Below are 25,721 nucleotides of genomic sequence, written 5' to 3'. Positions count from 1 at the left end.
GTTAATCTCATGAGGCAGTTTATGCTAGAATCCAGTCTGATTTATTTATGCCATTTATGTTTTAGCAGATGTGTTGCAAAGAATATTAATTTCTTGGTTCTCAACAGCAAAGTTATAATATATAGCATATAAATGTACCTCTTAAGTTTTGCTATATTGCAAAAAATAATGTCACAAACCATTCCTCTCCTAGACTCATGTTCAAGCTAACTGAAGCTGAAATGTACTTGGCACCCACAACATCAAAAGAGGTGCTTCTTTCTTTCTATGTATAAATGTTTTTCATAAAGGATAGATTAAATAGATAGTCACCCGATGTTTTTGAAAGAAACACCAGTGTATAGCAGCTAATGTGTCTTCACTTAATATTCATTTGGTTACCATTAAAAAAATGCACCAGAGACAAAATATTTGTTAAGACATCTTTTATTTTGGTCATTATGCTTTACATGACATAATGCACGTTCAGGGATATAATGATGTTGCCGGTAAACAATTTGTGTTTTGTATGACACTGTTCTTTTGACTTATTTCAACAGTCAATTTGACTATTTCATAATATTCAAGTCACATACAAGGACATTAGTTACAACATGTTGCACAGAAAGTATTGGTGTCTGTTTAATAAGATAAGATTATTGGTTGCCCAAACAAAAACAAGGTTGTACAAAAACAAACAAACAAAACAAAAAGATCACTAAATTAAGAGTCACCAGTTGAAATCAGTATAAAAGGAACAGATTGGAAAAGATAAACCAGGTCACAACACAGTTATAACAATTTCACATGTTGTCTTCATTACAAAAACTCACTGATAACTTTACGGATTGCTTTCCCCATCCCTGGTCACCTGTTTTTATAAATTAGTTTTCCTTCTTCTAAGCACCTATTTCTTGTATTTTTCAAGTCGAGATGCTTCTATTCCTCAAAGAAGTGTGAACTGCCTGTCTGTTTATTTGAGGAAAAATGAGCAGGGAGTTTACTTTTGTTTGAGAAATAGATTGCAAATTTAGTTGGTTGCCTTTTGGGAACTACTGTATCAACCTATCACGTCGAAGCAATGAGGAACCCAGAGAAAGAGCAGTGGACGTGCTCGGCAGCAAAGACACCATTGGCCTCATCATCTGGGATCTGGATGTAGACTGTGTCCTGCTCATTGAGCAATAGGACAGCACTACCAGACATCTGGTCCAGGAAGCCCTTGTTGTACTCATCATAGGTAAACATAACAGGTTCACCGTTCTTGTAGAGAGCCACCAGGGCATGAGCTCCATTAACATGGATGCTGTAGGCAAAATAGTAAACTCCAGGAACCTGGCAGGTGAAAATGCCAGTCTCAGGATCATAATGATTCTCAGCATTGTACACTATCTGATCAAACTTAATGGGGCTGCCAGCAGCAGGGTAGGGAGTGACCAGGGATGCAGTGAATGCAGACATGGGCGATTTCACCATAAGTTCTTCCACTCCTTTGCCCTTTTCAAACATAACCTCACCAGGAGGACCAGGGGGACCAGGAGGTCCAGCTGGGCCAGGCTCTCCATCAGAGCCAGGCTCACCTGGCAAACCAGGGGGACCCTGAGGTCCGACAATACCTTTAGCAGCCAAACCAGAAGGGCCAGGAGGACCAGGGAGACCTGGGTGTCCCTTAGCACCAGTAGCACCAGCAGGACCTTGTGGCCCAGCAGGTCCTCTGGGACCTGGAGCACCGTCAGAACCAGAGGAACCTGGCTCACCAGCACGCCCAGGATGACCTTTGGGCCCAGCAGGTCCTGGAATACCTGGGGCACCTGGGGTACCTGGGGCCCCTCCGTCACCTTTGTCACCTGCAGGTCCAGTGGCTCCTCTTGGTCCAGGAGGACCAGCGGCACCTGTATAACCCTGCTTACCAGGAAAACCCTGTGCTCCCTGATCTCCCTTGTTTCCCTTAGGCCCTTCAGGCCCAGCTGGACCTGCATCACCTTTAGGGCCAACAGCACCAGCCTCACCTGGGAAACCTCTTGCACCCTGAGGTCCAGCAGGACCAGTGGGACCAGTAGCACCAGTAGCACCAGTATATCCTGTTGGGCCTTGCTCACCCTTTGCACCTGTGGCACCTGGGCTACCTTGAGCTCCCCTTTCTCCCTTCTCTCCATTTGCACCTGGTTTTCCATATCCGGGGACTCCAGGGGCGCCAGGGGCTCCAGCAGGTCCTTGGTGGCCTTTAGGACCAACTGGTCCAGGCAGACCTGGAGCACCATTTTCCCCTGATTTCCCTGGAAGACCTACACCTGGGGCACCAGTGTGTCCCTTAGGGCCCTGTGGTCCCATGGGACCAGGTGCACCATCTCTACCTGGGCTACCTGACTTTCCTGCCTCACCTGGTGCACCTGGAATTCCTGGCTTTCCAACTCCAGGCTCACCTGGTGCTCCAGTTGAGCCCATAGGTCCTTGTGGTCCTCTCTCACCCTGAGGTCCAGGAGCCCCATACCCTCTATCACCCTTAGCACCTGGCAGTCCAGGTACACCTGGATGTCCTTTTAGACCAGGCTCTCCTCTAGGTCCTGCTGCTCCAGGAAAGCCTGTAGGTCCAGGCTTGCCAGTAGCAGAGAGGCCAGCAGGTCCAGGGCTTCCAGGAGATCCAGGGACTCCCCTAGGTCCCTGTGGCCCAGTGGCTCCGGTGTCTCCCTTCTCCCCAGGTGCTCCAGGAGAGCCAGGTTTTCCATGTCCACCTGGGGATCCTGGCTTGCCAGCGATGGAGCGGCCTGGAGGTCCAGGTGGTCCAGGAGGTCCTTGTGGTCCAGGCAGACCTTCAGCACTCTCACCTGGTTCACCAGGAGGGCCAGGAGGTCCCTCAGGGCCAGGCTCACCTGGAGGACCAGGCTCACCTGCCACTGACATCACTGTTAGGAGTGAAAGAGTGACATCATTAGTGTCAATACAACAAGCAGAAGGTAATAAATAAATAAATTAAATAATCACAAAGAAACAAACAAGAAAACAAAGATTCAGAATGTAAATGCACTAAACTGTGGACTTGTGTGTTGTTGTAATGTACTACTGTGTAGGAAATTACGAAAACTCCTTAGAACTGTTAGAACTTGAATTAAATGGATTAAATGTATATTTCAAAATGTGTACATCACATTGCAATGGGAATGCCCACATTTTATCTGGGCACTGTACTCATAAACTCCTAGAATACGTCTATACAGTTTAAACTTGCTAAACGTACTGCCCTGTGAGAACGATTTGGTTCTGCCAGTGTCCTCTTGACTCAAATATGGTAGTTCAACAACCAAATTTGAAGTGAAATTGAAAAGAGTGCTGTCATGAATGTGGCTTCATTTGCTGCTTTTGTGTATTGCATCTTAAAACAACGGCAGATGCAATTAAAAAATAACTACTGATTAGTTTAAATTTCATGATTCCATTATTGGAGCTAGAGCAAGTTTTATTCTCATGAAACAATTGATTTACTTTTAGGTCTGACTGCAGGTTGCAGATTCACTGGGAATAGTTTATAAAAGTCCTCTTGGTTCAAAGTTTCATATCCTTCATATTAGAATAATTGTGTCCAAATTTGGTTTCCCATTTTTATATTAAAATGTTTTAACACACATATATAAAATATTTATATATTTATTTTATTAACCATTTATTTATGCTGTAGTAAATGTACAAATTAATTCCAAATTAAACAATTTTATGTTTCTAATAACATATTTGATTGCTATAATTATATCTTACTTTAAAGAGCTTTAAGAGATATCTTGTGACCTACTTGTGAAACAGTAGATCTAAATGAAAGGGATCTTTTATTTTATTTGCTGCCTTAATGTGGTCACATGTGTTTGAGTGTTAAAGGCTCACTGCTTGGGCAACTGAAGCCAAGTTTGGAGAAAGCCAAACAGATGTTTCTGCTTCTGTGTATGCAGGCACACCCAAGCAAACCACACTGCTGGGTGACTGGACTATAATTGTCAATTTTAATCTAAAAATAATTCACTAACAGCTACTTTCTCAAATAAAAGTAGAATTGTGTTTTATTTACCCATTTCATGTTTTGTATTGCATTTTAGCAGACACTGCAGACCGCTGTGCAATTGCTGATTTTAAAACGTGGTAAATCAATTTAGATTTAAAGAAAACTTGACTGGAATGAATGCACTGAATGCAACTGTAGTTCAATGACATAGGCTGAACACAATGTTCGATTTTAGATGTTTAAAGAAGTTCCTGCTGTGTTAACATGAAGATCACAACTTAAAAAAAATTATTATAAATGCTAAACTTACTGCCCTGACAGAATAAAAGAAAAAACTGCAGTCAAAACTACAATGTACACAAGGAAAAAACATTTGTTGAAGCCTAAGACTTCCACTAAGAGAAAACTCAAAAACTCTGCACTGAGCAAATGCGAGCTCTGTAAATGCGAGTATTTATTCAAATCCGAGATCTCAGTGGACTATGATTGGAGAAGCAGGCACACTGCTGCAGCCAATCAGAGCACAAGATGGTTTTAGAGCAAGATGGAGTCACTTTTCAAAGCAAAGTGCAGCTTCTGGTTACTTATGCTCCTCTCTTCGGCTTCAACAAAGATGCTTATTTCCTAAGAGATGATTCTGGTAAGTCTAAACTGTCACAAAATGTTGCTCAAGAAAAATTCTTTAGAGAAGAAAAAAAAACTTTATGGGCTACATTGGTGAGGACAGAAAAGATAAATGCTTGCATGACCTATTGTCAAAAAGACACTGTGTAGAGAGCATGAGCCTGTGATTCCTTACCGTGGCTCTTCACAGAGTAGGGCACTACCTTCTTCACCACATACCCCTTCCCATGGGCTGCTGTCAAGGTCGCCATGAGGAGGAGGATGCTCACAACTCGAATATCCATCTTGCAAGTTCAAACCTGCAAAAGAAATGAGGGGACAGTTATTACAACCAATCTCTCAAGGTACAGTTTAAGAAATGTTCTGATTATTTTACAGAACTTAAAATTTACTAGCTAAGTGTATATATTGTACATCATTACAGAACTTCAATGGATATCAAAAAAGTTAGTGTAACAGGTGAAGATTGAAGCTTTTGACTCAATCAGAGCATTCAAAATTTAGGACTCTGGTGTCCTAAATTTTGGTCCCAAGACCAGTCAGAATCTGCCTCCCATCCTCAGCCTTCCAAGGGAACCTGTGGAGGCCTAGATCAAGCCTAGATGTTCACTACACTCCTCCACAGACAGAGTTGTTAAGATGGGAAGAGAAAGCACACGTACCAGCATCCAAAGGTGGGAAAACAAACTCTTCAGCACCAGTGAGCTCCCGGTGCTGCTGTATATCCTTAGGGTGAGAGCACAACTGAGGATATGCTGCCTTCCAGTCCAATGATGTGGGTATTTATACCATATCTACTGCTCACATCATTAAAAAAAAAAAAAAAATCCCCACCACGCAAGTACCTCCCACCTAAGACCTAGGCTGTAATTAGTAGACAGATCAGCCCAAAGCAGGCATGTCACATCAGGGTGCCTCCATGTCTTGAATATCCAGACACATGATTATCACTTATTTCAGTCTTCATCTGAAGTAGAAAGTAATCAAAGCAAAAAAATATATAAATTTGTGTAAAAATAAAGAAAACAAACAAGCTCTAAAAGAAGAATGAACTGATTGCACCTTGTCATTCCGAGACTCTTTGTATTTAAATTTATAGTTTTTCTTCAACATTTTAAACTTTCTCTACTCAATACATGTTTATATGAACTAATGTTTATAAAACTGCCTGTATAAATGTAAAACAAATCTAAAATAATTGTATAAAGACATGCATGAAAACAACGGGATTTGTAGTGATACCTGTGCAGCTTCACAAAGCTTGCATTGAGGATATACCAAACTCCAGATTTACATTTTGAACAGCCGACCTGTGGAGACAGCTTCTTTACCTTTCCTGACTGTCTGGGCACCTCCAGGATAAGGTAAACATAGGAAATCATGGGGACAGGTTATCGAGAGATTTTAGATGCCTTTATTGCCTTAGATTGGAAGCAGTAAATTATATTTATACTTAATCTGCTTCCATCATTTAAAGGATTGCCATTTTTAGTTTTCCATTTATTTAGTTCTATTCATTTCCTGTGTGTTTATTGTTCAGCTTGCCATTGTGGCCCATAGAGAACACACTGGCCTTGATTTCAGTCTCTATTTCAGGATGAACAGTTTTTCTGAAGTTGTGTATTTTTGTAAGTGTTTCACCCTCAAAACAGCTAATAAAATTATATAAGGAGCCACTGGAAAAGACATTTGGGCTTGTTTCTGTGGAACCTTGTGAATACAGCCCAGTGTGGTGCAACTCTCCTGTGTAGTACTCACGTTCTGACACCAGATGGCAGGCTTTACTGTCATATAGCACCTCCCTGCACAGTAAGATACTACTACAACTACTGCTGCTACTTCAAGGGGCCATGCCCCCGTGGTCACCTGTTATTTTTGGCCCCTTTGTGCATAGACATCATCAGAGGTTCAGGCCTATTCCTTCAATTGCAACTGGTTTCTGTCATGATGTTGTATTTCTTCAATCAGCACTGGCCTCCAGTGTTATCCTCCCTCACCCTCACCCTCCACCTTGCCTTGCTTACTTTAAGATCCTCTAACTGTAATTTCTCAATTTCAGGTCAGCCACATAGGAAATGCATACACCCAAATAATCACATGTTCCCAAACTCACAAGTAGCCATAAACGATGTGTAGGGCATTCCATATTACATCCCCAAATCTTCTTGAACATGGGAGCATTTATGGTCTATGTTCTTCCTATGTTCTCATGAGGTATATGACTACTGCTGACAGTATGTGTATATTTGTAGAGATGAAAATGATGAGTTGCTCAATAAGGGCTTCACCAAGCATCTATACGAGGCACCTACACTGCACGCGACTGTGATGGGCATATTTTACCAGAGATAATTAAAGATTCTACAACATGGGTCTTGTTTGAACCTTTTTTGTAAATTACACCAAATTATCTACAGTCTTCCAAAGTGCTACCTTCCATGGCTTATAGCACTTAATTATGATTGGCAAGCACAGGTCAAGTTTGCTCTTTCTGTCAAATAAAGCATAATGCAATTTGTGATTTTCATTCCTGAATGTTTGCAACTCTGTTCATAGCCGCTTTACAGCAAAGGCACCGACTAACTACCTGAGGCAGTGTGATGAAGGCAGTGTGATGATGAAATGTCACATTCCATGCACACATGACAACTCAGGCAGAAGGGTAATATATTCTTATCTTCAGTTTTATAGAATATATATGAGCTGAGCCAAATCATGTTTAGCCAGATATTTAGAAAGTCAAGGTTTGTATTATGACTAAATTCCTGGTTAATACTGCACCAAGTGTCACCAGCTTTTTTATTTTAAATGTAGTTATAGTATATCATTTTAACATCTCTTTGTGCTCATGCCCTAAGAGGAGGGCTGGGCATCTCAGCTTTACTAAGATTTGGATGAAATGACAGAGCAAGAGAGGACAGGGTTGGGATTTTATATGTTTATAGGTTCAGACAATTTCAGTTTATGTTTTTCAACCTTGGCTACACCATGGCATAAGATGTTCTCTGTTTTTTGGCCAGATGGTCTAAAAACAATGATTCATCTCTTTATGCAAAACAAAAACCCTAACAACAAGCTCCATTTTAATGCAAGTCTGTAAAGAGTCTGAAGCATTCTTGCTCAGTCTTAGAGCCAGTATACTTTGGCGTAAGGAAGACTCGAATTAACTGTGCAATTTGGTTGTTGTTTATAACCTTGCAACATATTTTTTATATTCTAAACATGCCATGGCACTCATTTGCGAAGGACTCTGTGTCCTTGTGCTTATAGGGGCAGAATTGAAGGCTGTAAAAGTGCATGGCGGCGCTCTCTGCTCCGCTCATTGCACTACAGAGCTGCTTGATGTGGTTTGTAGGCCTCATTGTAATAACCATTAGAATTAGGTTAACAGCTTTCAAACTGAAGGTGGTGATGTTGCTTTGCACTTATATTGTCGAGAGCCCCTAATTGTAAAATACACACATGCTTCCAGTTTTGTGTCACTTCATATACTTAATATATGACTAAAAACACTTTGACTGAATTTAGGAAAAATGGGAAAAGTGTGACACACCCAAAGCCACTGAGAAGTCATGTAAGTTGCACAGCCTCTTGTTTCAGGATTCTGATTTGGTTTTATTCTTATTCACTGAATATTTTGATGCAAACTTGTAACTAGGACTGATAAGAAAGATACACACAAGCGTGGGAAGACGTGACAGGGCAAAAATGCATCTGACCTTCCAGCAGAGGACATGTGGTGGCAATCTGACTCCCTGATTGTTGTTAAGGCCTTCATCCGTATCTAACAACAGATCATAAATTTCCCTAAATTCCCCAGAGAGTATTGCTGGATAGTGTTTCTGGCAAGGCTAGTGATGTTTGTGCTTGTATTCTACAATGATAACAGTGTTTCAAGAAAGGTTTTTGCATTTTGTCGGTTTTTGTTCACTCCACTACCCAAGAATTGATGTTTCTGGTTTCTTTGCCTTGCTGACCGAGGCTCAACCCACACCCAAGAAGAGAACATAATTGGCGGTTGATGCAAGGAGACCCGACCGAGCACGTGAATTAAACAACAGCTAAAGATACACCATCACGGCTGGAATACAAATTTAATGTTCCAATAAACTCCATGGACCACTAAGAGCTACTTTAAGCTTTATGAATGGCAGGCTTGATGGGGGCCCATGTGAGTGATTGGTGGGGAAATTACAGGGTCCTGAAAACAAACATGGACCTGAATGGAGCCGGAAGTGTAAAAGGAACTGAAAAAACGGCGGTGGTGGTAGCCTAAGAGATGAGCACTGGCGTCTAGAAGGTCACCAGCTGAAAACCAAAAATGACAGTAAAATGGCAGCTATGGATGAAAGAGTAAAGACAGTGTCCTAAAGCAACTCCCAGGTGTGAATGCATGAATGTTATCTAGCTTATTGCTATACAAACCACAAATGTTCATATTTTATGTGGACTTTAGTTTACAGTATATCACAAATGTCTCCTCATTGGCTTCTGTAATGTTATCACCAGTCTGCTGGATTAAGCTGCTGTCACACACACACAGCCATCCAAGTCATGTGCTACTTTATCTGATTTGTTTGCTTATGTTTTCATACTTAATTCCTAGAACAATCTGACTCAGCTGATGATTTGAGGGATACTTTGTTTAACTGAGGAAATCAGTTTCACTTGCAGCCGACCCAAAACCCGATTTAACTGGAAGTATTCAGCCAGACAGTTTATGAGGTGCTGCACACAATGTACTACAGAGGTAAAATAACTGAATTTTATTTTTGTTCTTGTTTTATCCTTCAGCAAGGAAACAATTTTTACTTTTTTTTTTCTCAAATCAAAAACTCCTTTTTTGGATCATTTTGTCTTGTTCTACATATCTTTAACATTCCCAGTCAAACTGAAGACAGACTGCTAGAGGTATCTTCTTATTGTTGGATCATTTTAAGATATCAACTTACATTAAACCACCTTAATGGAATTTAGGGTGCTTAAATGTAGGTGGCAGAAACCTGTATTTAGGGATAATGACTAATCCCTTACATCAAGCCTGTGAAAATGTCAGGTTGCAGTGTCTCAGGCATCGCCAGCCATTTCTCAACAAACGCAGCTTGTGAAATGTGAATGAAACACTCTTCTCTATTAATGTAGTAAACTGTGTATGAGCAGAGATGGATTTATATTTGACTTGAGGGTCCGTAACTGAATTTGACTTAAGCACTTTACCTGCTGCAGTTTGAATATGTGTGCACGAGGGGAGAAAAGACACCTTCTGTGCCTGAAATGCAGACTGACAACCAAGAAACAATGTTTATACAACACAATGTCACCTCACTTGCTGAAGCTCCACACCATAATGGGCTGCGGAGAGACGAGACAAGTGTTGCTTCTGTACACACTATATTTGGTCCCGGCCATGTCTGTCTCTAAATATTGTATGCGCTGGATATAAAACGTTAGTATCTGCCCACACCATTCACATATCTTTGCTTGTGCTGTTTGTATATAAAGATATGACCGCAGAAAGTTGGACTTTCAAGGTACATTGGGACAATGGTGGCGGTCAAGGCTTTATTTGCGTTGTTTTGCTGGCTGATGGACACAGTGTGGACTGTATCAGTCCACACTGTGTCTGAATAGGGACCTTTCCACATTATACAACACAGACAAATAAAATAAGCCTCTCTTCTGTGATGAAGCATATTAGTAGTACTAATATTACTAAAAAAACAACTGAACATTTTCATTACACTTTGAATCTTGTGTGTTCTGTGTTTTTCTTTCTTTTTTTTTTTGCTGTTGCATTGCTCCTGTTTTTGGCATATTACAATTGTGTGTGTTTTGGTGAATTTTTTTAATTCTAACTGGAGAAGAACCAAGGCCACTTTGTCAAATTGTAATTGAAACATCAGTAAAAACAGGGCAAGTAAAAGGCCAGTATTATAAAAATGCAAAATATGCATTTGGTTTGTTGATTGAACTCATGTGTGACCAAGGCATCTACAGAAGTCTTGCCCTAAAACCAGAGTACACCAAAGTATTCCACTGGCTTGCTATCTGAAAATATTAAGGAAAAAATCGGGATCAGTGGCTGTCTGCAGATGTTTTGGAGTTTGTTGCTGGTAATCCACAGACACAAGAACATCCAAGAATAAATCAGGATGAGAACACACAAACTCAACATTCATTTAAAATGGTCTGCATGATGGTAGCTGGCTCCTCGTTGTGTTTATTTAAATGGTTCAGGGAAACAGACTCTTTATATTTGCAGGATATTTTGAAGAGACGCGCCAACGGTGGATCCCGAATGCAAAAACATTTGTGTTTTGTGGAAAAGGGAAATCTGTCTGACAAAACAAGGGTCCAGGCTGTATGTTAAGATTCTCAGTCATTCAGGTCATGGTTATCCTAAAAGTTCTGTTCAGTAAAAACTTACAAGCAAGTCCAGTTGCCACTGAACAGAACCTGTGGGAAGAGTCCAGGCTGTTTCCTGACTTTAGGGTAGTTTTTGAACTCCCACTAAAAAGGAAACTATACAGTATTAAATGCATCTAACCACAGGTCATTCGAGACTGTCTGTGACATTTAGACAAAACAAATCTGAAATCAAAGTGCACAAAAGCTTAATGGCTAAATTGGATTGTGCTGTTTTTGGTGGACACTTACTCTGAAATCAAACAGAAACACAGAAAGCAGTTTTGCAGGATTTTGTGAAATTACAAGTGATTTAAAGTTTTTCACATTGAACAGTTACGCTTGGGTGCATCTTTAAAGGAGCTATTAGAGCTGCATTTGTATGAAATGAGTTGTTTTACCCACTGTGTGAGCTGGTGTTCAGAAAGAAATGTGCACACTTGCATTTATCCGTTCACATTTACTTGCACTTATTACACAAAGTACGAGTGTGGTGTCTAATGGGCTGAATCGTGGCTCCTTTTTGTTAAATGATGTGTGCAGGTGGCATTACTTAGATCAAAAGCTAGTGAAATAATGTTATAAATAAAAAATCATGGCAGTATAGAAACTACTTCATAAATACAACAGTGTGGCCTGTGTCCAAAACTCAGGGTTAATTTTGTCTTACGGCCAATATAATGTCAGAAATAATAAATGTCTCCAGGTGGTCTGTGGGGTCAGTGTTGCAAAGCAGAACAAAGAGTTAGCTGTTTTGATGAGCCAACAGTTTCTCTGTGGAGAGCCTGTTTTACGGTTAGGGCTCGTCCCGACCCAAGCAGAGCCAAGTGGTCTTAAACAGAGAAGGAGTCTGAGTCATTGTGCTCTGTAATTTCAGCACACTGCAGCTGTCCTAGGTGACCACAGCTGTAGACCTGTTAACCAGGCTGATCCACATGTAAAACTTTCCCTTCCTTCTAACATAATAATTATGATGGCACTTCCCAGAGGTCTCTCCCTCAGTTGCAGCATGTATAGGTTTAACTGCAATGACAGCTTGCGGGAAGATCTTTCTAGGACAGGCCTGATGACTATTTTGGGTCTCTGACCTTCTTTCCCAACAAAGAGCCTCTGTTAATCTCTTCTATAATTCCTGTACCAAATCTCCTTTTTTTCCCAGATAATGCAGCTACTGTAGGACTTTTTGTCTGACAGAGTTGAAGCTGCACAGTTGGATTGCACAAACTGAATACAGTAGGTAATTCTGCTGAATGACACACATACAGTATGAGACTTTGAAGAGTTTTTTTTTGCTATTTACAGTTCTATATTTTAGACAAAATCTCCAAATGTGGAAGTTTGAGGTCCTGTGGTAAAGGAAGAGAGAATTACAGTCCTAATGCTGGTGCACTGTTTACATTGGTCTAGTCACATTCTGGTCAGATTGCAATAGCTCGTGGTTAAATAAAACTGTGGTTGGCCGCTGCTTGAATCCCATCTTATGTCAGACAGACAGGTGGACTAAGACTGTGTCTGGAAACTCCTGCAGTAGTATTTAAATGGCATCAGCTTTCTCAAGGGTCTAATAAAGGGACAGAACATTTGATCAAACATGTTTTCCTAAGATGGAAAAAGGCCTCACATAATTACGTCTGCTCATTCAAAGCAGCCATTTCCAGGAAGCTGTAACCACTTTGGTTGTAAAAGAAAATTCTTCTTCTTGTTTTTTCTTTCATTCAAGCTCAGCTGCTTCTATTTCAATTAATGATTTAATTTACAATTTAAAGATGCGACATGGTTCTTTAATAAATCCATGATATCTTTTTTTTTATAGGATTTATATGATTGTTTAAATTATTTAAATCAAAGGTCAAGGCCAATATGTATATTTCCTCTGTCCAATTCGTTCCAAATCAATATCTCACCTGGAAGGAATTTTACAACATCTGGCTCAAACGTCTTCTTGGATTAAAGAATGATCTGATTATAAACTGCAGTTCTAATGTTAAGGTGAAGATGACCTTGCAAAGCATGTTTGTGGCCATAATTCAAGAATTATTGATTAAACACATTTCTAATAGGCTAAAATAATAAAGGGACAACATGCTATATGCAACAGGTCAAAGGTCTCCAAGTGAAGACTTGAATTCTTTCATGTTCCTTCACTGCATAGAGTCTATGACATTAATCTGGGCAGACATGTAAAGACTGTATCTCGACTGGTTGGCAGTGGCACACAGTCACGAGATGAGAACTGTAATCGCTCTCAGTATTTTGTTACACAGTTGAAGGATTAAAAAGGGTAAAAAAAGGCTGAAATACTTCTAAATGACTTTGAAATCATATTTTACACTATCGAGGGGCTTTCTCTGAAATTACCCTGATTGTTACTACCTATATATATAATTTGCTGATCAGGAGGATGCAAATTTTTCAGTTAACCCAAAGTTAAGGTTGTGGTTTGTGAAGATAGATGCAAACTGTTTGGAGTCAGGGATTATGCCACTCATCTAATGACAGAGAGCTGTCCTCTCCACTTGCACTGTTGTTAAGACAGTGTAAATTGCATCCATTTGCTGTTCTCCTAACACATCTGAAATGAGAGATTTGAAACCTAAATGTGATTAGTTTCTCTTCTTTTAAAGCCCTTGGGTTTCACCTTATGCACACAGTGTTAAGCCCCCCCCCCCCCCCCCCCCCATCTAGATGTGATCCCATCTATACCTCACAGACAAGTGGTTTGCTTCTTTGAAATTAAGCTAATTATATTCCACGCCTGTACACATGCAGCTACTGTAAGCTATACTTTCACCCACGATTATCTCTCTAAGGTTCCGTGACTGTGAAACACCCTCTCCAAATTAAAGGTCGGAAATGTGCCAAAACCTGACATTATAAGCCAGGGAGCCTTTTTGGGGAGGAAAAACCTGCCCAGTCTCTCCAGTCTGTCAGTGTGTCCCAGTTTGACATCAGCTGCCAACTGAGAGCTTAATGTAACTTTCAGCTTGTGGAAATCAGACTTCTGCAGTCTGCACAGAGAGCAGGAGAATGGAGGTGAGCTCCTCCAGTATAATCCTTCTGATCTGTAATGAAAAGCAGCACTAAAGTGTAAATGTCAGTAATCACCTGAGCATAGGAAAAAAGACTGACATGTGCAATTGGTACAGACACAAAACAATTTGAAAACACGCTTTTCAAACCACAACCGTCACAAATACTTAATCACTTTGTTTATCATGCATCTGAAGCTTTTAATTTGAATGTGGAATTTTATTTTTGATTAAACTTGATTAAAAGAAAATATGTTTGTTTTCTATTTCTTTTTATAAACAGTGTGGCTTAAAATATCTGTATAGGTGCCCAGTATTTAACTCTCATCAAAAAAACATTCAAATTCAAAAAGGCTCATACATTCTGCAAGAATAAGCAACACAATAATAAAAAAACAAAGTCAACCTGCTCTAATAGTTATTTTTATTTGACATTGAGCTATTTATAGCAGTTCAAATGTGTATTTGATGCTGAAACATGAGGCTTCACTGTGCTTCACAGAGGCTTCACAGAACGATAAAGAAGATTTGAGAACATTTAATGCAGTTTTTGCCCCGGGTTTGAATAACAGCATGCAAATGTACTTCCCCAGGTTTTATGGGCTCTGAGAACATGCTCACTCTGGTTAACTCAGACATATAATAGTGGCTGTTGCCATGGCTTTGTTGCTTCGTTAAGCAACATGTTAAGCATACGCAATGTTATGTTATAGAGTTCTGAGTTGATTTTATTGTTTAGACAATGGAAAGCTGGAGAGTTTTATTTTGGATGCTGTGATTCACTGCGTCACCACAAGCTTGTCTGAGCCTTGATTTTCAACTGTATCTGGACCCACAGGCTGAAAGCTGACTCAGCGTGTCAGTCAGCAAATAATCCAACATATATCAGATAGACTGGAGCAAACTGTGCTCGAAGATGCATTCAAAACTTTTACCTAAGGAGTAATACCAGTTCAGTACTGCAAAAAAATATTATAAAAATTAAATAAGTATGTAATATAAAAGTACTTTGCTGCACAAAAATGGTATACGAGTGTTTCTTAATATTATTAGTTCGTTACTGATGCATCAGTGTGTAAATAGTATTGAACTTTTGTCGCTGATCAAGGTGGAGGCTATTTTAGTTACTTTATAGTTTAGCATTTTTGCGCGAGAAATACAGATAGAAGACAAACTTTTTTTGTTGTTTAGTGATGTTTGGGCACTCCTCAAAATACCCTCAAGTATGGGTATGTGTTGGTGCATGAAACCACAAAGTGCAGAGATGTTGTGCAACTTCACTTCAGCTAAGAATCGTTCCATTCTTCTGTGCTTAGTGGTTATAGTTCATGAAAGACTTAATGAAAGCCTTAAACTATCAATCACTCAGGGCTTCCTGAGATGTTCGATATGTAGAAATAGAATTGTAATTCTATGCTCAAACTTGATATACCTCTAATTTGTCTGAGCTCTGATTGGAGCTTTGATTGCTATATATAAGTTTATGAAAGTTTAAGGGATGTTTTCTGCTCTAAAGTACAGATTACTTAAGATTTCTGCTGCAGTCCCTGAAACTCAAAGTATGAAATAGGGCACCCAGGGTTAGTGTTGGATTTCATCTGCCTCTGGGGCCTTTGTCATGTGGGTTACAGAAAGTTCAGTCCTAGATAGCTGAGGGAAAGCGTGTTAGACTGTCATAGTTGGGGGGCGTTGGGTTATTTTTACCCCTTTAGCCTATATGTTGTGCTGAAGGGTGTGTTCATCTGTGGTGAGGATTGGAGCTAAATGTCTAATTATGCGTGATCCTACATTCTCAACTTTCCCAGGGTACAGTAACAGTAACTTATTGCAGCTCTGTAATCAGTGATGGTAAAAAGCACACAAGGCAAAGTCCCACAGATAAAGCTGAGAAGCTATTATGGATCCTGCTGCGCGATGCACATGTCCCTCTTGTTGTAAGAGCTTCAGTTGGGTTCGTACCTGCAGCTCACTAAACACAAATCAACAGGATGCTTTATATTAAAACCAGACAGGAAATCTAAATACAAATGAAAATAGGATTCATTGCCATGTTTATTTTTCAGTAGCTTTATGAAACTAATTTATAATGTAAGGTAATGTGATCTGTTTGTTTGCTGGTATGTTGTGCCCCAAAATACAGGTCGCCATATGTTTTACCAACACAGTGAACAAAATGAAGCAATTAGTCTGGGCAGCTTTTTGTTTCTGCTCCCAGAAACCCAAATGATCCAGAGATAAAAGGTGCTAGATCTGAAAATGATGGGGATAAACAGGTGGATGATCACAACTAAATGGTCTGCACTTATATATTGCTTTTTTTACCAATTGGCACTCAGAGCACTTTACACTGCTTCTTATTCAACCATTTGCTCTCAGAATCACTCACAGAGTAGCTGCTTTGAACTAAGTTGGGTTCACTGTCTTGCTCAAGGACACTTCGACATGTGACCGGAGGAGCCAAGGATTAAAACAACAACTGCGAGATTGGTGGACAACCGCTCTACCTTTCTGCACCACAATTTCCCCACACCCTACTAGAACCCCTGGGCCCTATACTTAACTCTCCATCTGAAAAAGCAACATAAACATAAGGCTGCCAAAAACCTTACAATTTCCAAAAATGTGCCCTCATTCTTCATCCAAAATTGAGTTATTAGTTGTACACAGCACAGACCATTAAGCTAATGCCACTTAAGTTGTTTAGGAATACATCTATTTATAAGTGGAGAAAGATATGCAGTTTCTGTGTTTGCGGAAAAAAATGAAAGTTTTGAGTCACCTAAGGGACTGTATTAAATATTTGTGCTTGGGGGTGGGGGCTGCACTTTCTGTGTCACTTAAAAATTTATGAAACTCTTATTTCACACCTGACATGCAGAGAATTATCCTTATAGTGAGTTTCAACTTGTTGTAAGTCTGTCTACAGACAAAAAAGGTTAAAGAGATGAGCTGTTGAAATTAGTGCAGCAATAAATGACAAAGACACCAGGTATTTTTTTTTTTCGAGGCCAAATGTTGACCCAAAAGAGAGGGACTGTTGGACAAACATATTTAATCTACATTTCTGTAACTGCTTATCCTTTTCAGGGTCCCAGAGGGGCTGGAGCCCATCCCAGTTGTCATAGGGAGAGGCAGGGTACACCATGGACAGGTTGTCAGGCCATCTCAGAGACATGCACAGGAAACCATTTAAATCTACAGGCACTTTTAGTTTGACCAATTAACCTAACATGCATGTCTTTGGACTGTGGAAGGAAACCAGAGTACCCAGAGGAAACATGCAAACTCCACACAGAAAGGACACGGTCGGCGGGGGACGCAAACCTGTGACCTTCTAGCTGTGAAGTGGCAGCACTAACCACTCCACCACTGTGCTGCCCTTGACCACTTCTTTCCCTTAATATTTTTGTGCCGTCCCTAAGCACTTGACTTGTAATAACATCATTTTCTACTTAGGGAAACTAATTACCTGGGGGCAAATACGTTCTGTTTTTGCAGTAATTATATTTATTCTGAAAGTGCCAGTTATGTACCATATAAAAATACATCATATCCCCCTCAAAATATCCAGTCAAACAGTTTCGAGTACTGAAAGAAGTAAACATTGTACAGTAATAGCCCAGTATGGCTTGACTTGCTATGGCATACTGCATTATGTGTATAACCCTGTCCCCATCCATCAGATCGGGGTAGGTGTCTGTGGTCGCTGCCTCTACCCTCTGTGCCTCCTGTGGGCCACCCTACACATTTCTCCCAGTGGCATCCTGCCAAACTCCCAAGGTAGACGGCCATGAAAATGAGAGCATTGCCTTTGGAGTTAAAATAAGATATCTTTTGATCACTCATTGTGGCTATTTATTCCCCTACTTGTTCTGCTACAGAATTGGTATTGCTGGGGAAAGTGGGAATTAAAGTTTAAGTTTAGGTTTTCTGCTACCTTACCATTATTGCTACCAAAAGGTTGCAAATTAAGATTCTCCTTGTCTCTCGGCAACCACTAAGAGACAGAAAAATGCGTCACAAGGGATATGATACAGTAATTTGTGGCTTTGACTATAAATATGATGCATGATGCACAACGAAGCATTGTCTATTCATTTTCCCCATATGGCTTATTTTGTGAGGCACCTGGTGCAATTTTCATAATCCTGAAGCAGCATTTGCTTCATATTTCCTTTTGACACTTGGTGCCAAAGGGGAAAATACATTTTCATATAACCTAATGACATTAACGTATTGTACAAAGTAATGTTAGCATCAATCACAGATGTATGAGTATACATATATATATGAGTATTTGTATGAGTATACAAAAAAAATTCATTACCTTAATTTAGCCATGTTTTGCAGCTGGAGTGTCTGAGACCATAACAAGTTTCTTAAATGGGTCATCTGCTGAAAATACCAGCAATTCCCATATAAAAAGCAGAGGCCATGATGTATAACATTGATAAACATGTTTAAGAGCCCAAACATATTAAGCCATTGACCATAATGTATAGGAATTGTTTTCTTCATATTCAATCATCAAAATTGAACTATTTTATTATATAAACAATTGCATGCTATGGTTCAGACAGCAGACACTTAATTTGGGAAAAACACTGAACAAAATGTTCCTGTTTTCCATTCCAGCACAGAGTCTGTGGCAACACGGATATTTATAATGTGAGGCCGATGTCTGGGTACCAAGCTTTCCTCCAAAACTGTTGGTTTTTGCATCCACTTTATTCACCTCATGTGTAAAAAGACCATCTGGCTGGCACCCTGCAGTGACCCAGAGCCCTGACCTACTCCTGCTCTGAATGCCAGATTGCAAAAGGGTGACGTTCATATTCACAGGAGCTGATTATTTCAAATAAGCAATGGCAGAAACAGCTAAATGCAAGCTGGTGGCAAAAATCAGTTTAATCAGTTAAAATCAGTTGCCTGTTTTCTATATATTATATTTGGTCACTAATGGCAACTGGTCAACATCAAAGATGGGAAAAACATTTTTGAGGCCCAAAACATCGTCAAGAGTCCAAAACAACATTAATTCTCCCAGAATATGTTCCTGAGAGAGTCGGACTGGACATAGTGTCAGCCCCAGCCCGTCCACTGGTCGTTGGTCATCAGGCACTGCCCAAATCTCAGCCAGTCACAGAGCAGCACCCCTCACACATCCTATATAAGCAACCTGATCTCTAAGTAGAGTTTTTTTCTCCTCCACTGATGCTTTCCAGGTCTTCATTCATAACACTGACTGCACAGATTGAAATCAAATGTCAAAGTGGGCACAGCATTTTCCTTGTAACCACATAAAAGTCAAAAGCTAAGAATAAAGTTCTGCTGATGTCTATTTATGAGTCAGAGGTTAAATGTATACATTCAGAGTGAAAAATGTCAAAGCTTGAGACAAGTGTCTTCTTGCAGCCTTTAATCCATAACGCCCACATAGTGAAACACTAAATAAACATGTCCCTCCATCCCCCCAGACTCTGGGTGAGAACAATGAGAAATGCCTACAAAAACCTCAATAAGAGGAAAAACAAAATGGTAGAAATTTTGGCAGGGACATCACAAAGAGATCATTTTTTTCCAACATGCTCATAATTCACTATTTATCTACATTGCAATTAGTCACCCAACCAAGGCAAAAACCTACAAGCAATGCAGTCAAACCATTGCTCCAGCCCCTCTAGGCGTCTCCTCAACTCTTGCCCCAAAATGCTTTAGGATAAAGAAATACTGACAGTTGTGGTTAGCCTTAAGGACTGAGTGCTGACAGGAATAGACAAGTGCATGTTGAGTTTGGTGTCATCTGACTTAATAATATGGGTTTAAGTTTATCAAAAGATTTCAATATTTTACGCGTGGGCACATTTACGTGGTATTTGTTGGAAGGTATTTCTATGCTGTTCCCCAATGGTAAAAATTGCCTCTGACTTAGTATTTTACACAGTACAGATTTGTCATTTGGTCCCTTGTAAAATGACTGAACCAAAACGCGACTTACTTGATCTGTTAGCTTTTCAAATGTAAACCTGTATTTTTTTTAATTATGAATGTATAATAACGCACAAGCAGAGCTCAAAAAACAGTCTCACATGCAGCATGTTGACTTTCTATTTCCAGCTTTATGTAGACAAATACACACAGTCAGTGGAAACCATGATGTTGGGAATCCATATATACAACGGTGGAACAGCAATCAAACTCCCTCTGGTCATCGGGGTGACCACAGGTGGTTTCAATGTTAAACACCAGTGTCTGATCAGTGAATATATGCCCCACAGTGTTCTCCATAATTCACTTTATAGCTGTTGCTGTCTATAGTGTCTCTAGGAAATGGCTCAGACATGCCGCCCTGAAAAAGTGCACTGCTTGCTGTTTTGCATTTTGAAACCAGTTATTTACACAATGTATTTTCTTTTTTGCAATTAGGGAATGTGTCTAGTCGAAGGCCCTAGAATTGAATCTTTGTAGAAAGATTGCCTAGATGATACAGTCTAATCTAGATAAATTATCAGGTAGGAAGCAGACACTTATCCAGCTAGAAATGATTGTGATGCTCAAGAGTTCACACGTTTTTGCACAAACAGACACTAGGTTGGTCTACCAGTGTCTTTACAATGGTGAAAAGTCAGTGCAGCTGGTGTGTATCAGTTCACCGTGAGGGTTACAAACAAACTCTGGCTGTGTAAAGTCTCTCTGGCAAACCTTACACCTCTGCTCCTTGTCCAGTCTGAATTTTGTTTTAGAAGCCTGCATCTATGGAGGAAACAATAGAAGGGAAGCAGGAGTCAAAAAGAAAAGAAAACACATCACATTCACAGCAGGAAATAAAGGTCATTAAACTCACCCAATTGACCTTGTGCTGCATGAGCTCCGCCTGAGCCAGTTCCAATTTCAGCTTTGCCATCCACCTCTGGTGGAAGGTTTCCCTGAGCGATCCAACTAAGAATTTGGAGACCAGTTGAACAGACCAGTGGTCAGGAAAGAGCTGGATGGCCTTCTGTGCTTCAAAGACCAGAGGGTTGTTGTTGAGCAGATCCACAGCAGCACTGGCGAGATCTTCAGACCTCAGGTAGATTTGGAGCAAGAAGAGCAGCAGAACTTTCTTGAACTGTGGGTCCTGGCCCTCGGCAGCCTTGCTACAGAAGGCCTCAGCGGCCTGGAGGTCTTTCTCCTGATGGACAAGGACCTGCAGAGCCTGAGACTGTTTTCCACTCCTACTTAGGAGAATTGCTTTCTCTATGTGTAGGGCTGTTGATTTGACTGTTTCTGCAATGAGAATTGTTTTTACTGTACTTTTCTGTTGATGTTTTTTAGTGATTTTCTTCTCATAATGTACCCACCATATACGGTGGGGATGTCATAGAATTTAGATTCCCATAGCAGCTGCTGCAGCTTCCCTCTCAAATCTGAATCAGTTTCCCCTTGCAGGGTCTCACTAACATATGCCATGGCCAGACGATTATGATGTGTGTCCTCCTGGGGGGCAAATCACACCAATCATCTCTCACTGGATTTAATAAGGGAGTCAGGTTATTACATTGGGTTGGTGCTGTTTTACTCACCTCATTGTTCAATTCATGGATTAAAAACTCAAGATAAAAAAGCAATGCCTTTGGGTACTTCTCCAAGAGACTAATTATGTCTTGTGTCTCCAGTTGACCATCTGGTGGATGCTTGGTGAAAATCCGCACACCTATCTTTTTCAGATGAGGGAAACATGTTGGTGATTGAATAAAGAATAATTGGCCTATAATCAAGATGATTTAGTTAGCACAGAGGGTGGCATCGTGGAGTGTATTTATATTTGTTAAACATTGTTGCATGGTGCAATTGTGCCCCCTGCAGTCAGGTTGAGAGCATGAAAATACAAAATGCACCTCTTGATTTCTTTGCAGCGCCCAGTCTGCAAATTTCCATACAGTGTCTTGGTCTTTTAGTTGACTGAGTGTCCAAACTATGTGACTATATACGTCTGAGCAAGAGGGTTCTTTGTAGAAGCCATCTGCAATCTTCACCCAGGTCTGGAAGAATAATACAGGATAAAGCCCACACACACCATTCATACATTTAGTTAGAATGAACATGCATTGAGTGGTGGGGAATAGTACCTCTATGCCGTCAATTAGTTTCCCATGGCTTTGATAGAGTAAACCTAGTGCGAAGTATCTAAAATTAAAAAGATCAAACAACAAATGGTCCCTCAGATATTGTCCAAATAATATCACGTTTCTTATTCTTTCAATTTATAAACATTTTTGTGGACTAAGCAAAATATTCTGATTAATTTGCGTCAAATTTGCAAATTTGCAAATTATCTATGTAGGAAACCTGTTGTGTTTCTCCAGAACAGGAACACAACGGTCCAGCACACACTCATTAGGAAATCCCACAAGCTTCTGCAGATTTTCAGTCTCTCCCAGTTCTGTGTACAGCCTCAGGAGGGAGCAGTCCACCGCCGTACCACACTTCAAGCCTTGCTCAGTCTCTCTGACTGCACTGAGAAAATCACCCAGGAAGGCCAAGTAATGATGAAATGTGTTTCTGTCCTCTTGCCAAAGCACCTGGAGATCCCTGCTCTTGTTTACTAAATCAAACTGGGATTCAAAGTCCTCACAGAGACAAAACTGCAAGTCTGGGTAGAGGTAGATGATTTCTCTGGGGTCCAGCTCACCTTTACTGTTCAAGGGCATATTGGTTGTGTTAGACTGTTGTACAATTCAGCAGATAACACAAAATTCACATACAATTGCAGCAAAGTTTACCATGATTCATTTATGGGCAAGATGTTTTGAATCGTGTTTTACCCTTACAGGAATAGATCCTTGGCCTCGGAAAAACTCTCCTTGTAAAAATGAACAAATCCAGCTAGGCAAGTAATAGTTTTCTGCAGTTCCTAGAAGTAAAATAAAAAGCCAGACATACATGACATGAGCATGTTTAAATGCACATACCTGGTTCATTTTGCTTAATTTCCTGCAGCAAAAAGTTGAACTTTCAAAATATTCATATAGCATAAAATTGGAAACTCATTTGAAGACTAATGACTCACCAGCATGTTAATTCTAACCTCCAAATGACTAAATGTAAAAGTAAACATCCCCACCTCTGATCCCCAGCATAAATTACACTAAATCACATCAAGCTCATAATAATTTAGTCAGTTTAGTGTAACGTGATATTTTGCTTTCACAGTGATAAAAAGTTAAATTCAGAAACTATGATTCAGAGTCAGCTGTGGCTGTGATGCATACACACAATTTATGCATAAATTCACGCTATGAAGTGGCAAGGGAAGACAAAAGCGAATATTGAAAAGTAAAACTTCAGGTGACAAAAAAAGAGAGAAGTAAAAGTTCAGGTAACAAAAAAAAAAGAAGTAAAACTTCAGGTAACAAAAAAAAGAAGTAAAACTTCAGGTAACAAAAAAGGAAAAGTAAAACTTCAGGTAAAAGCCAAAAATGTAAATCCTTTATTGTGTCTAGGTCAGTATTCTCATAATAGAACAACACGGTGATCTTGTTAAACAGAATGGCTGGTGAATTATTGTTATATAGAAGATCAAGTTTCTAAACAGTCATATGGTGTTATGAATTTTTAAGTCATATTATAGGTTATTATGATCATAAAACATATAGTATAGTATGTAACACTAAGTTAAATATTTATGACAAATAACTGCATTCATGTCCTCAAGTATTATCAAAAATCTAGTTTTGTATTCCAAAGGAAGGTATTGGATTTGGAGGTATTGGATTTCAAACAGATTTCAAAGCAGGGACACATTTGCAACTTGCTTTATGTCTACAAATTGTCTTTCACCTTGTATGAGTCAAGTGGACGACAGCTTTGAACTCCGTCCAGCAGCAATAAGGCCTCCTCGACCCTCTCGCGCTCTACAAGTGCCTGGATCTGCTCTTTGAATGGCACCAGAGACAGACTGAAAATGTCTCTTTCTGTGAACACTAACACACCATCTGAGGGGAGATTTGTTTTTTGGTTTTCAGAAACACAGTGGGTGCAAGAATGATTGACTGAATCAATGCAAACTGAGACAAACACAGCTACATCTTTTTTTGACAAAACCACAGTTTGGCGCTTGGTCTACTAGGATTAAGTGAGGAATTGATGTTGACTTGTTTACCTGGTGTAGAGAAGATCCCCTTTGCTCCACTGAGACTCACAGTCTGTTTGTGCTGCTGATCTAACATGCTGTAGACAGACAGCACTTGGGGCTGCAAGGCTAGGATGTAAGGGAAACAAATCCCGGCTGCCAGCACCTCCAGAGGCCACTGCAGGGGAGGGCGCTGGCATACTCCCGTTTTCATCACAAACATGCCTGTGGGTTAACAATAGAGAAATTATATCTTGGTGGTACAAATACCTCAGGTTTGATGTATGGAGGATATACAGTGATACATGGAGGTGTTGAACAATGTGTATCATAAACATTTTGGCACATCTTACCCAAAGATTCAGGCCCATTCAGGAGGAATTCCCCCTGTCCCAATGAAGTAACAAAAGCCTGCTGCCTGCTGTGGCTGTGAGGAAAAAGCTTCTCACTGCACCCAGTCCGAATATCACAGAGGAGATACTTGTCACAGGTAGCCACACACAGACTGCCACCATCTACCGCCAAGGCCACAGGTTCCTGAAGGAGAGTCACTTCCTTTACAACCTCCCACTTGTCCGCCCCTACCACGTGGATTCTGATCACCTTCCTGCGGCTGGATGAAGTCACCATCTGCACACATCCTGCTTGGGCTGCAAGCGCTGAGTCGCACAACTCAAACAATGATACGTATTGGATTCTCTGCAGGGTAGGAATCGGCTCTAAGGAAAACATGTTGAGGGCAGAAACGCTCCGGTCCCACAGGACCAACAGATGGTTGAAAAGTGGAACTACCCTCATCTGGACTACTGGGTTGTTGGAGCCTAGTTTTCTCACCCTTCCCTCTCTAGTTTTGCCCTGGACAGGATTTAGGTCTCCATTTGTGCTACTAGGTAAAATAAGGTGCTGTACCGTTGCATCTTTAGTTCCTATATATGCATTTCGGCCGTAGCACTCAATGCACTGGATGTTGGGTTTGTCCTTTTCCTTTGGGTCTGCTTGCTTGTGATGGACATGCATTTTTGTAAACGCTTTAAAAGCCATTAAAGAATGCAATTAATCTTGTGCAGCCCACAAGTTGTTCAAGAAATAACTCACCAGCAAGTAGACAGGAAGTTCCTCAATAGTGGATTTACAGTAGGTATCTGACAAAATTTAAGCTGCAACTCTTCTTCCATCAAAATAGTAAAGATAAAGATGAAGCTTCCTCTCTGCAAGCCCCTCTTACTCTTTGATTACTCCACAAGTGACCAAGTGTAAAGCAGTTCAAGCTCCCCATGTGACAATACCCTGACAGGAAGTCTGTGTCAGCATTTTGTGTCGCTCATCCTGACACATGACAACAATTACACAACTCATGCAAAGGCCTCAGAAAGAAAAACAACTTTTACTAGTATGAAAACACTAAGTATGGCCAAGAAGACAGATATTTTAACATCCTTACTTTTATGGTCACTTGAGTTATTGGCCTGTGCACTGCTTAAAGTGGTGGTTTTGGTTAGTGTGTAATAGACAAGTAGAGGAGCAGGTGATCTGCTGATCAAACCATTTATGGTTGCTCTCCGTTTACAATGTGTATGAGCTGGGT

At 40.3% G+C, this 25,721-nt stretch overlaps 2 protein-coding genes across 3 annotated transcripts; both read right to left on the bottom strand.

The window, feature by feature from the left end:
* Positions 1-408: 408 nt before the first annotated feature.
* Positions 409-5,386, bottom strand: col10a1a (collagen, type X, alpha 1a). The gene is made up of 3 exons (XM_067479278.1): positions 5,254-5,386; positions 4,767-4,890; positions 409-2,882 (listed from the first exon to the last, which is right to left on the bottom strand). The coding sequence occupies exons 2-3, from the start codon at positions 4,873-4,875 to the stop codon at positions 1,048-1,050; spliced, it is 1,944 nt and encodes a 647-aa protein (XP_067335379.1). The 5' UTR covers positions 4,876-4,890; positions 5,254-5,386; the 3' UTR covers positions 409-1,047.
* Positions 5,387-20,124: 14,738 nt separating this feature from the next.
* Positions 20,125-25,549, bottom strand: si:ch211-266g18.9 (transforming growth factor-beta receptor-associated protein 1). 2 transcript variants are annotated; one of them, XM_067480420.1, is made up of 11 exons: positions 24,490-25,540; positions 24,167-24,361; positions 23,845-23,999; positions 22,836-22,918; positions 22,354-22,701; positions 22,134-22,191; positions 21,903-22,046; positions 21,588-21,722; positions 21,366-21,501; positions 20,870-21,291; positions 20,125-20,778 (listed from the first exon to the last, which is right to left on the bottom strand). In XM_067480420.1, the coding sequence occupies exons 1-11, from the start codon at positions 25,175-25,177 to the stop codon at positions 20,635-20,637; spliced, it is 2,508 nt and encodes an 835-aa protein (XP_067336521.1). In that variant the 5' UTR covers positions 25,178-25,540; the 3' UTR covers positions 20,125-20,634. The 2 variants fall into 2 exon arrangements, with proteins under 2 accessions (XP_067336521.1, XP_067336520.1); XM_067480419.1 differs by having other exon boundaries at positions 21,903-22,191; positions 24,490-25,549.
* Between the last annotated feature and the right edge of the window lie 172 nt (positions 25,550-25,721).

The sequence above is a fragment of the Channa argus genome, chromosome 16 (assembly GCF_033026475.1).
Source record: "Channa argus isolate prfri chromosome 16, Channa argus male v1.0, whole genome shotgun sequence".
Classification (NCBI taxonomy): Eukaryota; Metazoa; Chordata; class Actinopteri; order Anabantiformes; family Channidae; genus Channa; species Channa argus.
The sequence above is the reverse complement of the archived record's forward strand: the minus strand, read 5'-3'. Positions and strand labels throughout refer to the sequence as shown.

What these genes read in the sequence shown, in the direction of transcription:
- si:ch211-266g18.9 (XM_067480419.1), bottom strand. Translation starts at nt 25,177, where the DNA reads ATGGCTTTTAAAGCGTTTACAAAAATGCATGTCCATCACAAGCAAGCA. An exon ending in GAGGCCAAGGATCTATTCCT is followed by an intron (nt 22,702 to 22,835) that starts GTAAGGGTAAAA and finishes GCCCTTGAACAG; the next exon opens with TAAAGGTGAGCTGGACCCCA. An exon ending in TCCATGAATTGAACAATGAG is followed by an intron (nt 21,502 to 21,587) that starts GTGAGTAAAACA and finishes TTTGCCCCCCAG; the next exon opens with GAGGACACACATCATAATCG.
- col10a1a (XM_067479278.1), bottom strand. Translation starts at nt 4,875, where the DNA reads ATGGATATTCGAGTTGTGAGCATCCTCCTCCTCATGGCGACCTTGACA. An exon ending in CTACTCTGTGAAGAGCCACG is followed by an intron (nt 2,883 to 4,766) that starts GTAAGGAATCAC and finishes CACTCCTAACAG; the next exon opens with TGATGTCAGTGGCAGGTGAG.